The sequence below is a fragment of the Python bivittatus genome, unplaced genomic scaffold, assembly GCF_059951505.1.
Source record: "Python bivittatus isolate LINGU-HERP-01145 unplaced genomic scaffold, Pbiv_v1 ctg000980_np1212, whole genome shotgun sequence".
NCBI lineage: Eukaryota > Metazoa > Chordata > Lepidosauria > Squamata > Pythonidae > Python > Python bivittatus.
This window is the reverse complement of record NW_028277125.1, coordinates 61,909,775-61,924,806: the sequence shown is the minus strand read 5'-3', so window position 1 is coordinate 61,924,806 and position 15,032 is coordinate 61,909,775. Positions and strand designations below refer to the sequence as shown.

Below are 15,032 nucleotides of genomic sequence, written 5' to 3'. Positions count from 1 at the left end.
GCAATGCTTCCTAAGGCCCACTTGACTTCACTCTCTAGGATGTCTGGCTCAAGGTCAGTGATCACACCAGCGTGGACATCAGGGACATTAAGATCTTTCTTGTATAGTTCTTCTGTGTATTCTTGCCACCTCTTCTTAATCTCTTCTGCTTCTGTTAGGTCCCTGCCGTTTTTGTCCTTTATCATGCCCATCTTTGCACTAAACGTTCCTTTCATATCTCCAATTTTCTTGTAGAGATCTCTAGTCTTCCCCATTCTATTGTTTTCCTCAATTTCTTTGCATTGTTCATTTAAGAAGGCCTTCTTATCTCTCCTTGCTATTCTCTGGAAATCTGCATTCAGTTGCTTATATCTTTCCCTTTCACCCTTGCTTTTCGCATTCCTTCTTTCCACAGCTATTTGTAAAACCTCATCAGACAGCCATTTTGCTTTCTTGTATTTCTTTTTCTTTGGGAAAGTTTTAGTTGCTGCCTCCTGTACAATGTTACGGACCTCCGTCCATAGTTCTTCAGGCACTCTGTCTACCAAATCTAATCCTCTAAATCTATTCATCACCTTCACTGTGAACTCACAAGGAATATGATCTAAGTCATACCTGAGTGGTCTAGTGGTTTTCCCCACATTCTTCAATTTAAGCCTAAATTTTGCAGTAAGAAGCTCATGATCTGAGCCACAGTCAGCTCCTGGTCTTGTTTTTGCTGTCTGTATAGAGCTTCTCCATCTTTGGCTGCAAAGTATATAATCAATCTGGTTTCGGTATTGACCATCTGGTGATGTCCATGTGTAGAGTCGTCTCTTGTGTTGTTGGAAAAGAGTGTTTGCTATGACTAGCTTGTTCTCTTGACAGAACTCTATTAGCCTTTGCCCTGCTTCATTTTGTACTCCAAGGCCAAACTTGCCTGTTATTCCGATTACTCCTTGACTTCCTACTTTAGCATTCCAATCCCCTATGATGAAAAGGACATCTTTTTTTGGTGCTAGTTCTAGAAGGTGTTGTAGGTCTTCATAGAAGTGGTCAACTTCAGCTTCTTCAGCATCAGTGGTTGGGGCATAGACTTGGATGACTGTGATATTGAATGGTTTGCCTTGGATACGCACTGAGATCATTCTGTCGTTTTTGAGGTTGTACCCCATTACTGCCTTTCCCACTCTCTTATTGACTATGAGTGCAACTCCATTTCTTCTAAGGGTTTCTTGCCTTAATTGTAATTAAGATCTATGACCATACAAATTAATCTCAGAGAAAATTCTATTTCAAAAGATCTTTTCTGCCAGGACATAATACTGCAGTATTTTGACACAGGCGTAGCTGAACTCTAGGGCAGAATTTTTTTTTTAAAAAAAGTTCTTTATTGAAGCTTCTCTATTGCAGAAATGATTTGAAGTAACAGAACGAAACCCTTAATAAAAATAGAAAATGAAAAGCTGCTTAGACCTGTATGTAAGGAATGGCTTACGGAACATTCTTCTACAGTCACACACTTAGACCAACATGAGTATTTCTATTGCTCAGATTCATACAGAACATGCAGGACCTTGATGGATACTGCTAGAGTAACCACTTTTTGAAGTTTACTTGCAGAAACATACTTTGATGAAAAATGCTGATTGTTCGATGGGAACATCGTGTTAATCTATGGCCACACAATATATACAAAGACTGGTAGCACTTTTGAGACAAACCAAATCCATTAGAGCATAAGTTCTAGTGCATCTAATGAAATGAGCTACTGATTATTGGGAAGTACAATTCATAGTAAACTAATTTGAACCTCAATATAATATGGACAAATAAGAGGAGAGGAATAGTAGTAAAAATAATTTCTATTAAACTGATGAGTCACAAAGTGTTTTCATGTACGGAGTAACAAAAACTTACTCCAAAAGGTTTTTCAAGGAACTTTTGTATTTCTATTGGAATTATGGAAGAATATTAACAAATATTATAGATTGTAATTATGACAGGAACCTCATTAAATCAAGCAGTAGGCAATCCATTTCTGTGGAGTGATCTACTAGCAAGGAGAAAGCATTCCTTTCCACAGGCTGGCCTAAGCAGTTAGCGAACAATAGTTTTATTAATTCAAAGTGCCAGATTTGAAACAAGGGGCAGCAGAGCAAAATCAGTGATACCCTCTCTATTGCCATGTCTGAACAAGGTCACTGGTGATCTTGGTGTAGAGTATTATTAAACATCCTCTTTATAACTATAGACAGCAAAATATTTAGTCTGGCCCCAAATTTTTTTTTTCCTTTGTGAGAGAGAATGTTGATGATGTAATTGGGTAAAGTGAAAGGTTTACATGCATGTAACGAAATCATGATTTCCAAGGAAATTCATTGATTTCCTTTTGTACTTACTTATTCTGCATCATGTTCATTATAACCCAGTCAGAAGGATAGACATTCTTCCCAATAAGATTTTTGAACATGATGAATGTTTCCATAAGGAAGTCCTAAAATAAAAAGCAAAACATATGAGCACTATTTTACCTAAAGAGTAATAGGAACAATGGAAGAGAAAACATGAAATTTACAATTAAGTTAAAAAACTGTATCTTTTTGAACAAATAAATACATCTAACCACCTCTAATCAATATTATATCATGCAGCAAGTTTTGCTTTAATGGTACCCCCAAGAATCATATCATAATACATTTTTATTAGTAATGACAACTCAAAGTAAAGCTAATGTGTAAATTGTAAAACTAATACTGCAGGAATAAATAACTTCCAAATGTCTCAGACTACAGTTCCAAAATTCCAAATCCCTCACTACAGTGAGGCACTATTATTTTATTGTAGATTGGGTTTTACCTCAGTTGTCATTATACGTTTTAGATATTGGCATTTTTTGTTTATTTTGTATTGGGTTTTCATATGTTGTCAGCCCACAGAGTTACTATGCCTACATGGAAGAGCCATATAAATAAAATTAATACATAAATATTAAATGAATTCCAGTAAGCCCAATTAGCATAGTTAATGATTGGGGATTGAAAGATTCAGTTCAAAACATCTGGAGAGCATGTGCAATCAAGAATGTTTTGTTATATTATAAATTAATTTGTTTTAATTTGGCATAGGGTTTTAGTGGCATAGCACAATAGCGCCTAAAAGCTTCTACATTCAAAATAAAATAAAATAAAATAAAATAAAATAAAATAAAATAAAATAAAATAAAATAAAATAAAATAAAATAAAATAAAATAAAATAAAATAAAATAAAATAAAATAAACATTGATTTTCAGTCAGATTCCCAAATTCAAAGAGTAGCTTCAATATGCAGTCATTCTTGGCAAGTATTCGTGAAAATGAGTATTTTGACATGAACAGAATTACCTTGCATACTTTGCTAACATTACATAAGGGAAATATTTCATTTTAAGCACACACCTAACATGTTTGGTAATGCCCCCATTTTTTAAGTAATTAAACTAAATACATTAATTGTATTGCTTTCTATATCATGGTGAAACTTGACAGTTTTTCCAGAACAATGAATTTTCATATACTTCTGCAAAGTACAAAGTACTGCATTGCACCCTTTATTAAATACGGAGTTAGAAGAACAAATTATTGAAAGTCATTTACTGTCACATTTACACTTATTTAAACAATATACTTTACACTTCAGCCTAATTTTATAAACAGAAACACTAACAACTCTGGCAATTCAGCAGAGGGAAGTATGGAAAAAGAAGAGTTACTCCATTAGCACCAAGTCCATTTTGCCATTCTTGTCCCTGGACTGTTATAATTAAGATTAATGGTTATAAGAGCTACTACTTAATTGCCTAAACAATACTTTTTTCTCTTCTTTCCTCCTCCATGTTGTTATGATCTGTAAGATACGAGCAGGGCCTGTCTTGTTTTATCAGTCTTATGAAAGCTGTTCAGAGAATCTTTTCAGAAGAAGAGTAAAGGAGAGTGTCTTTAAAGCAGGATAGCTACGTGGTTCCTGGCACACTAACATGGGATATATGAATACTGTTTTCTGACCTCTCACTATCACTACTTTTTCCCCTTCCTTCCCTAACAGCTTCTTGCAATAAGTAGTCAGAGAGAAAATAAGACTCAAGTAGTTAGATGAAGGCATGACGTTTTATCTTTCCCTTCTCACCAGTTTTCTTTCAAGAGCAAGACTGTACAGTACTGGGGGGGGGGGGGGGGGGGCTGAATATTCCTTGCTGGATGCTTCCAGTCTTCTCTCCACTAGCCAGAGTGGAGCTACACAGAAGATGAATTTATTGATCTATTTTACATAGGTAAATGCTGCACACTTTCAAAAAGCTTTGGGTAGTTTACAAAAACATAAATACTAAAGCCACACAAAAAGTAATTAGCAACCTGTTTTACTGTTTCAACTTGGGAGAAATGTGACACTTCTGACACTGTTCACCACCTGTGTTGCTACATTCTGGACCAGCTGAAGTTTCTGGGCCATGTTCAAGATCCGTATTATGGAGAATGTATTAGTACAATTTCCTAAGATTACCAGTGCATGTGTAATCAACAGATGTGTCTCCTTCAAGGATGGGTACAACTGGTTTATCAACTAAAAATAATAAAAGCACACACACCCATTACAGATCTCATGTCTCTGTCCAGTGTTGATGTCTGATCCGGGAGGATATAAAGAAGGTAATGCTGTTCATAATGCTGGCAGTCCCAGTTGCCGTCATAACCTCAAGATGTGTGGGTTGTTAAGCGGGAAGTGGGGTGAGTCCCAGGTAAGGAGAGTGAGGGTGCCACAGGGGGATGGGGGGTGCCATGGGGGGGTGAGGGAGGCTGAGAGAGGGTTGGAAGGCCCGACATGAAGGCCGGGGGGATGCAGGGCATGGCAGGGCACAAGGTCAGGAAGGCTGGGGGGACTTATCAGAGTGACTTGAAACCTTCCCTGCCAGCTTCCCCACTGACTTTGCTTGTGGGAAGCTGGCAGGGAAGGTTGCAAATGGCAATCACGTGACCCTGGGATGCTGCAACCATCATAAATGTGAGCCAGTTGCCAAGTACCCGAATCATGATCATGTGACCACAGAGGCACTGTGACAGCTGGAACTTCAAGTACTGGTTGTAAGTACCACTTGTTCAGTGCTGTCTTGACTTTGAACAGTTGCTGAATGAGTGGTCAGTAAGCAAGGACTACCTGTATCATTCAATATACAGAAATCCAGCAACCATTCCATTTAGTCAGTTTCACCTTCCTCCTCCACATCCAGCCCTTTACAGCCCAGAGTGATGAAGGTTCTCCAGACATCCAACCTTCACCTTGCAGGAAAGCAGTACAATGTAACAGACGATGAGAACCAGGCAGAGGAGTTCACCAGCCCTTACAAGAGAATGGACAAACTGCAGGGGGTGGGTAGGTGGGGGAGGTTGTACAGAGGAAATGTTTCAAGAGATTCCACCTGAATTGGCTAGCTATAAGTCTGCCTGGGAACTTTATGTTTTTACCCTGAGGACTATTAAAGATTCCTTTCTAAAATTCATGTGGCTCCTGCTTCTTGAGTTTGTCAGGTATGTAGGGCTTGACATATAGATGGGAAACATCAGTATTTTGGTTGCAGCAATTGACAAGCCTGCATATGATTCTTCTCAACAACTTCCTACCTATGATTCACTTAACCATGGTTTACCCAATATTTCCAATTTCCTGGGTTCCCATGATACACAATCATGCTACAGAATGTAGCTAACTAGTTTGCAACTTACTATGACATGTAAAAACTACCTAGAATGTAGCTGAATTGCAATTCTGGCAATTCCACCCAGCATGGCCTGAGATTTCACACCTTTGCCTGAATGTGCTTGGGAACAAATTATTTAAAGAACTACTGTCACCTCCTTCAGCCTGACCAACACCCTAAAATTAGCAGGCAAACCCTTTTCAAGCTTTTGATAAAGAGGACAATTATTTTGGTGGGCACAAGGGACAGGCATGTTTCAGCTTCATCATTATAGGCTTAAAAAAAAAAAGAAGCTTCAAAGACTAATTTAAGCCTTTAGGTAGGCAGCCTATAAATCTTTTAAATTAATTAATCCAAACCCAGACACAACTGATAAAATAGGTTAAAAACAAGGGATTAGATTAAAAATCTCACCTTGGCAGATGAAATATGACTTGGAAAAGAAGAAGCAAAATTGCAGAGCATGCAAGCTACAGGACTTCTGCAAATTCTTATCAGTTCCAATTTAATTATTTAAATAAAGTACATTTTGCCTCATATACAATGTTTAAAAATAACAGGGCAGTCTAACAGGGCATCCAATTAAATATGCTATCTACAGAGGAGTATGATAACCACAGTCAATGCAAAATAGCAAGATTATAAAAAAATTGAAATTCACACAATATGCAACATCAGTTTCTACTACATACAATATTTTCTTTTTATTATTTATTTCCTTACCTATTACATGTATATACTATCCCATAAGAAAGGTTCTCAGGACAGCATAACATAATAAAAACAAACTTTAAATCAATAGTGATAATATCTTTAATTTTTTATTAAAAAAGCCAGAAAGTTAAGAAAGCAAAATAAATTTCAGAGTGCAAATATTTTTAAAAGGCCTATTAAAGGGAGGTGGGGGTAGATAAGGCACACTTCTATGGGATGGACATCAAAAGTGTTATGCCACAAACTGTGGTGAATAAAGATGGTTTTGAAGGACAGAAGGAAGACCCAAGCAACAAATCAAATAAATGAAACTTGAGTCCAGGCCAAGAAAGTAATGTGCAAAAATGCCTCAGAAGCACCCCCACCTTCCCAAGTCTCATGAAGACAAAAGAGGGAGGAAAGGTAGCACATTCAGACTTACAAGATTTTGCTACTATAGCTGTTGTAATAAAAGTAGCTTTAGGTCTGGACAGCGTCTGTTTCTTAGACTGGTCTACCTGATAGGGCTGACACAAACTTTAAAGCTTATATTTGAAAGGATTTACCATCTCCTAGAAGAGACCAACCCTCCTTTCTCTTCCCTCTAGACATCTGAAGCAAGACGGACAAAGTTGAAGCATGCAAGTAATGACTCTGGCAATTATTTTGTTCAGGTTTTCACATCTTAAATGCTAAGAGTCAAATACTTTTTGTTATCCATGTAATAATAGCTATGATTGATTTTCTCAAAAAGACTAGCAGGATAGAGGTATAGACTGTATGAGAGAAGAAATGGGCACAAACAAACATTAGGGGAAAATATTATTCTTTTCCCCACCAACAAATTCCAATGTTCTGCTTAGATGTTTCATGCACTTCCTTACAGATGATTTTAGATGCTTCATGCACTCCCTTACAGATATCCACTGCTTTTCTCCTAAGGCAGTCAGAGCAGCTTATAACCAACCAAAATTTTCTCAGAGCACTGGTAGTCTCTTTAAAAGGTGATGGCAACAGTGGCCTGAATTTAATTGTTTCTTTACTAACAACATTCAGTCATCTCCAGGTAAATGTGGAAGAGGCTAATGAACAGATTTCTCAAGAAATTGACAGCTTACTTAGAAGCTGAAAACTCAAACGTGCAGGTCTGAGATTTTACTTATCTTCTTGTCCTATAAATAATTTCCACTCTTAAACAGCTGCACAATCATTTTGGATGGCTTCTTACAGGGATCAAATAGACCTTACAGAACCCAGTGTCCGGCTGCTTGAAGGTCCAGCACTGACATGAAGATCTAGCAATTCTCACAGAAAGACCATTATAAGTGTTGGAAACCATATGCACCATCTATACTAGAATGTATAAACGTACTTCAAATTTATGTTGGAAATGTGGACAACATGAAGGGTCATTATATCATGCCTGGTGGACTTGTAAAAAACCAGAAAATTTGGGGTTTAAGTACATACACTGATACAAATAATTTTAAAGACTAAGATTCAACTGAATCCAGAACTTTTCTCGTTGGGATTAATGGACAAACAACTAGAAATGAGTCACAGAATACTATTTTTTCATATGATCACTGCTGTGAGACTACTATATGCACAAAAATGAAAAGACTCTGATATACCCATAATGGAGGAATGGTTGGTGAAGATGATGGAATTAGCAGAGATGGTTAAATTAACTTGTTTGCTTAGATGAAAGATGATGGAATTAGCAGAGATAGTTAAATTAACTTGTTTGCTTAGAGAAAGATCAATTATCACATTTATTAATGATTAGAAACCCCTCATGGACTTTTTCCTGAAAAAAGAAGAAAATGAACTTGTGATTTATGGATTTGACAATTAGAAATGGTAGCTTATGAAAGAAGGAAATTATGAAGTAACATCAGAGAAAGGATAAAATATAAATGCATTTATAACTGCTGTCAAAAAAATTGGAAGCTTTTTCTTTTCCTTTCCTTTTCTATTTTTTCTTACTTATTCACTATTCTTCTTTATTTTCTTTGTTTCTGTTCTAATATTTGTATTGCTTTCTTCAATATATATATAGTAACAAACAGTTCAGGGACTGGCACCAGTCTGCAGACAATACTTTGAGTCTCACTGTATATACAAATACATACAAATCATCTTGAGATGAGGAAAAAGAAAAAGAAAAAAACCCAAGATGAGGCATCTTGATCTGCTGCTCAAAAAACAGGACCTAGCATCAATAATGAGACAGAAATATGCCTTCTCTGCTTGGGAAGACTCATAGTTGCATCCTAATGATTTAGATCAGTGTGACTCAAAGTGTTGTTTGCAGACTGGTGCCAGTCCATGAACTGTTTGTTACTGGTCTGCAACAAGATAAACCAAGAATTTGAGAGTAAGTGCTTAGAAAATTTTGTAGCAATTTGACATTGTCAAGACATCCAAGCACATGATCAGTGAACTTGTCTCACTGAACAGGATACAGACCAGTTCAGAACTTGCGTGATGACCTACATGCAGCGCAAGCTGCATTCTAGTCATGCACATTACAATGTGTGGTATTTTAAGGTTAATTTATCAGCTGTAACTCAAAAATGTATAAACATCTGAGAAAATGTAAGCATTTATTTTATAATTTGTTATTTTTACAATCATTTTAATTTTTAATCAGGTCTGTTTTTAATTTATAGTTTAACATAATTAGCTAAATTAGGGAAGTAAAATGTGTATTACTTATTTTTATCCCTAATTTATTTCATCAAAAGATAATTTAAATTTAGCTATAACTTTACAGGATAAATTGTTGGAACTGATCCAGCATCACTTGCCTCATTTTGGATAAAACTTAAAAATGAATATCCTGAGATTTCTGACATTTCTTTAAAACCCCTTCTTCTCATCAACATAACTTTGTGAGACTGGTTTCTCTACTATGAATGTTATTTAAACAAAACACAGAAACAATTTAGATATACATCATCCCCTGTGAGCAGCACTGTCATCAATCTAACCAAGATTAGATAAATTTACAAGCAAGAAACAAGCTAATTTGTCACATTAAAATCTTTAAATATTGATATATGTGGTGTTTGTTCAAAGTGTACATACTGTATAGGCATTTAATATCACTACTTCACTTGTTACTTTTTGTTTAGTTATTACTGCAGAACAACAAAATGTTACAAGAGTATTTGTACTTGTATTTGTATTTGTCCTGATTATATTTGTTGAAATGTAACCTTTTCTCTGCTGAATCTAATAATAAAAAAAATGGGTCTGTATTTTGTGTCTTCTTTTAAATGTCATTTTTCTTATAATTTGTTTTTATTATATTTTATAAAAGTATTGATCTGCGACAGATTGCAGATAATAAACCCTGGTCCTTCATTATAGATCGTTTGAGAAGAACCGATCTAGACCACAGAAAACAGAGACCATACAGATGAGAAAATGATTGTGTGGGACAGGATATGAGATAGGATGCTTTGCGTTGGTATAATGCTACTTTTGAGCAACCTGACTTGTAATCAAAGCTGACTGTTACTGGCTGTGCTTAGGTAGAGGGTGGCAACATCCTGTATTTTAAGTCCTACTGAATGCCATGCAATACAGTACTGACACAACTTCTGCAACAGCGTAACTTTGCCTACTCTGTGCCTTGTCTGCAAGCTATATTAGCTTTTCTGGGAACCTTGAATCCTCATCTGGACTGATCACTGCTTTCTGTTTTCCCTGTGAACTTTGGCTACCAGTAAGAAACATTTTTATCTTTAACTCAATCTGAATGGCTATAGCTTTATTTTTTTACTTTAATTGTGAACAGTTCTGCAAAACCTTAGACTGTTAATCTAAACTGGCTACAAAATCCATCTGTTGCTATCTAGTAAAGATTTGCTCTGGCTCAGGAAAGATTTCCTTCCACAAAATTACATGTACTAGTACTGTATATACATAGGTAAGGCAACTCTCCACTTTTCAAACAACCACCCAACTGCTGGCATAAACAGGCAACAAAAGTTAATTCTGTTTTTGTCAATTTTATAAAAGAGAACTACAGATTTTAAGAACAGAAAAAAATGGGTTTCTGCATCTACATTGTTTGATGAAATTTTAAACTGTCTTTCCCAAGGCAAAACAATAATTCAGAAATGAGTATATAAAATCTATTGCTAAACTTGATTTTTTAAGGCATGACATACCAGAGATGTAGGCTACTCAAGAGTCTAAAAATTTCTTATTAATGGACCAGAATGCAAGACTTAAATACTGGTTGTAATATTGGAAAATTGCTGGCAGCAATTTCAAGTTCTAGTTTTGCATTCAGCATGCTCCTAGTCAATTCCCTGTATCCAGTTCAGAGCAAGCATACATAGCCATTCAATTCACCTAGCAAAAATAGCCTGATGCTTATTATTAAATATCAGCAAAACATGAAAGATAATTAACAGGCAAAACAGGATGAAAAAGAGAGAGACAGAGAGGTGAACTACAAGGAAGATACAGTATAGGAGAGCAGAGAACTTAATACACTTGAAAGTTTCAAAGCCACTGCAAACAATACTGTGGGTAATTAGAAGGGACAGTTTCAAAGGGAGTGCCTTTTGCTTATTCCAGCTTTAACCCTTTCATGTAAATAACACCAGCAGAACAGAGATGGAAAGTAGGATCTCTCCTCTATTCTGCAACATGAAGGAAACAATTTGATGGATGGTGATGATGCATCTGATCCTTGAAACTTGGGCAGATGTCTCAGTGAAGATACTGCTTCAGAGAGTCTGATCCCAAACTAGTCAGGGTATTAATACCAATAACTTAAGAAAACCTTGAAACATAAACTTTTTACATGTCTTGTGCATTAGTGTAATGTGATCAGCTCCTGCAAGCATCCTCAGTGCCATTTGAAGTGTCTGTATTGTTTTTATGATAAAACTGTACTTGCTAGGCAGTAGTAACCATTTGCTTCATTGTGGCCTGCAAGTTTCTGTGTTATATAGCTGAGCTTAGCATACATATTTTAAGCCTTAACGTTTAAAAAAAAATAAATGGCATTGTTTATAAGAAAAAATAATTGATTTCTGTACTTTGCTCTGAAACTCTACCTTGCAAAAAGCTTGACTAGTGGAACATTTAAAATAAGCATGTATAGTATCTTCTGAAAACTACTGCAACTAACATTTTAGAAGACTGTAAGACAATCCACTGATCTTCAAGCTCAGTAAACACTGATTTACACTAACCAGTCTGAGCTGCAAAAATGGCAGCAAATGGATTTAGAAAGCTCACACTTTGCTGCCACTCTGTGGTTGCCTGTATTTTTGCAGCTCAGATCCTAACATTGATACTAAGAAACAAAGGAGAAAAATGCCACAAATCATTTTTATAAATCTCACAACTGCAATTTGAGATATGATAAGATCCAAAGCAATTTTCCATTTTTATGTCTCCTTGGCATGTTTTTTATTTTCTTAATAGGCTAAATATGAGGTGCTTGTTTGTGTAAGAAGCCTAGTAATCACTACCTTTTGAATTATACAATTATATTAAAATGCTTGAGCATAGCTGAAAAGTGTTTCTAATTTGCTGTAGTTAAATTACTGAACTTAAAAGTGACAAAAATGGCAAAAAGATTGAGCTAGCTTGCTAGCTTCCTTCCTTCCTCTCCCTCCCACCCCCGCCCCACAAACACAGCAGGAAACCACTATGGCCAAACTGAGATGAATGTCATGAAACGAGCCAGCCACTTATTTCCAAGCAAATTTCTAATTGGAGAATATTTGAGTCACCACTGCAATAAATTGAGAAGTCTGGTTTCTCTCCTTTGCCCCTAACTGCAGTCAGATATCTATTGTCTCATACTGTCTGAAATGCTGTACCACAGAACCTAACTTCCCTAGCAACAGAATCTGTATCTAGCACCATTGTATGGACTTCAGGTCATCTGCTAATTAATAGATCTCAGCCAATACATTTGGGTCTGTCTTTGCAGCACGCATTTGCCATAGGGCCACAATAGTTCCAGGTCATTAAAGAGGTGTATATGTGACTATAAATTCCATTCTAGCATACCCTAATTAAGTTGTGCTACATAAACAGAAACATAGATTAGAAAGAACCTTGAGGAGCTTGACATATTGCGTCTATTAATAATGAAATATCTCTTTAAACCTATGTGTGTTTAATTGTTGTCTTAGGAAGCTTCTGGGTTCGCTGAACCCGGCATGCGACACCCAATTAACACGCAAGGCGGAAAACTCTTTAAAAGCTTTATTCTGCAGAAAAAGGGCACTTGGGATCTATTTTTGTTCCAAATCAAGCGCAAGCGCTCCACCCAAAGCACTGGAATTTCAACAGCTACAATCAGAAAATCATTACATCATAAATGAGTACAATTTCATTGGTAAACGTAGTTAAAACACTAAGAAGGTAGGTACTAATGCCCAAAGGGTGGGCGCTTGTTGTTGCTAAGGGAAGTATGATCTAAGCTAGCCAGTCCCTTATCTATATAGGTTAGAAATGCTGCCTTCTATTCTCTGGGGAGGGCTTTTACTGCCTCCAGTGTGCCTCTGCTTGTTACTTTCACTTGTCACTGCAGCTGATAAAGGGACACAATACTCAAAGGGAAGGCAATTCCAACACGGTTTGCAACTTACTTATCTGCACAGCAACTTAGTGAAGGTCAGTTCTAGGGCTCTACATAATGCTTCTTTATTCCAAAATCCCCCATTCTATCATTATAATACTGGCTAGAATGGCTGCTATATCAATAATATAAGAGTTACCTGAACAAATTAAATGATTTTGGAAATCTGGTATGCACATCAAGATAGAAGCATATGTACAATGATCCTGTTAGTGTAATGAAATAAAACTCCATTCAAATACTGTACATCATAAACAACTGGTTTATGAGTTGTTATTAATGACACAAAATGAAATGTTATACATTTGTCTCCAGCTTATAAACTGGGTTCAGTATGTTTGCAAATTTTGATTTTCCTTGAGGATCATCATTTAATGTAAGGAAAATGACAACATTTTTTGCTCTTGGCATGGAAGGCAAACAACAATGAATATATCACTGATTTTCATGTCAGGTCATATGGTTTTCAGGAAAAAAATCAGCTTTCTAATGTTTTATCTTTCTTGCTTACTTACTTATTTATAAGAAATGGTCTAAGAACAGGAAAAATGTTTCAGGTTAAACTTACAACAACATCAGTTCTCATCTTCCCCAAAGTCTTGATTAAATGAGCATAATGATAATCTTCCATTTGTCTTAAAATAGCTGTCATGCTTGCAACAAAATTTCCCTGAAAAAAAAAAAAAGCAAAATAATCAACAAAGGTGCCATACAATATGCAGATGATCAGCAATTTTTAAGCAAATCTCAAGATATATAAACATTCGTTTTGGAAAAGAATCACTAATAAAAACATGCAATTTACTGCTGTTACTTCTAAAGCACCTATCATTTTCTGAGCATTATACTGCTATACATACAGTATATGATTTGTAAAACTCTTGACTCTTACTATCTTCTACTAAATGTTACAATGTATTTTTCTCCTCTATAAAATACAATTTAATTATACGGATTTCCATATATTTTATCATTTTTTTAAAGGAGTGGATCTGGGCTCTCAGAGAATGAGACCCTGCATCTTGTGCCCTGAAGACATGAATCCTAAGTTCAGACAACCCTGCAGAGTATTATTTTGGCACTGTATGTATGTGTCTGTCTTTATGTATAAGGGGAGCAGATACAATATAGAGAGGAAATTCATCCTGTGCACTAGTGGAAGTGTATTTTCTTTACACAACATGGGTGATGCAAAGTATATTTTGCTTTATTTACCTAATTGTATTATCTTTGGGGGGGGGTGCCTTCAAGTCAGTTTTTGACTCCTGGCAACTTCCTAGACAAGTCCCTGCAGTTTTCTTGCAAGGTTTTTCAGAAGTGGTTTGCCACTGCCTCCTTCCTAGGGCTGAGAGAGAGTCAGAGGCCCAAGGTCACCCATCTGGCTTTGTACCTAAGGCGGGACTAGAACTCATGGTCTCTCAGTTTCTAGCCTGATGCCTTAACCACTACACCAAATGTGCTCTCAACTGTATTAAATACTGTATTGTACAGTATTTTAAAATACCTTTTAACTTCCACTACAATATGTTACTGAAAAATTGCCCTATGTTTCTACCTCATGTAAATATTAGGGCTATGCAGCACTCCAAATACTGCTTCAGCATGTGTGGGAATGTACTGTAAATGTAGCCCCTGTTTGCACCTTAAAACAGCTGCATCCTTTCCTAAAGCATTCCACAGCCCTAATAAGTATACTGAAATAATTCTTATAGTCAAACACTGTTATTTTGCATACATTTATACAGATGTTTATAAAAAAATGTATAAATGCATAACCATTGTCATGTCAGACGTAACAGAACTGTAGGAAAAGAAAGAAATTGAAAGGTCCTACGCTGTGTCTGTTTTAGCAGCCATTACCTACACAAAATAATTAAAACGTGGAGGGAGATAAAGCTACTTACATTGAAATTAGATATTCCAAGGGACAAGTTTTCTAAATCAGATAAACATATTCAAATATTTACCAGCACCTGCAGCATCTTCTAAAACATTTTCTTTTATGCTGTAATCTCATGACAAC

The 15,032-nt window shown here is 36.1% G+C and overlaps 1 protein-coding gene across 2 annotated transcripts in view; it reads right to left on the bottom strand.

Annotated features, from left to right (window-relative positions):
• Positions 1-15,032, bottom strand: part of DOCK1 (dedicator of cytokinesis 1) — a 458,761-nt gene that overhangs the window by 179,908 nt on the left and 263,821 nt on the right. For both annotated transcript variants that reach the window (XM_088132121.1, XM_088132122.1), the window contains exons 28-29: positions 13,578-13,679; positions 2,361-2,455 (exon numbers count right to left, since the gene is read on the bottom strand). In XM_088132121.1, coding sequence (XP_087988247.1) covers positions 2,361-2,455; positions 13,578-13,679 — 197 coding nt within the window. The remainder of the gene's footprint in view (positions 1-2,360; positions 2,456-13,577; positions 13,680-15,032) is intronic.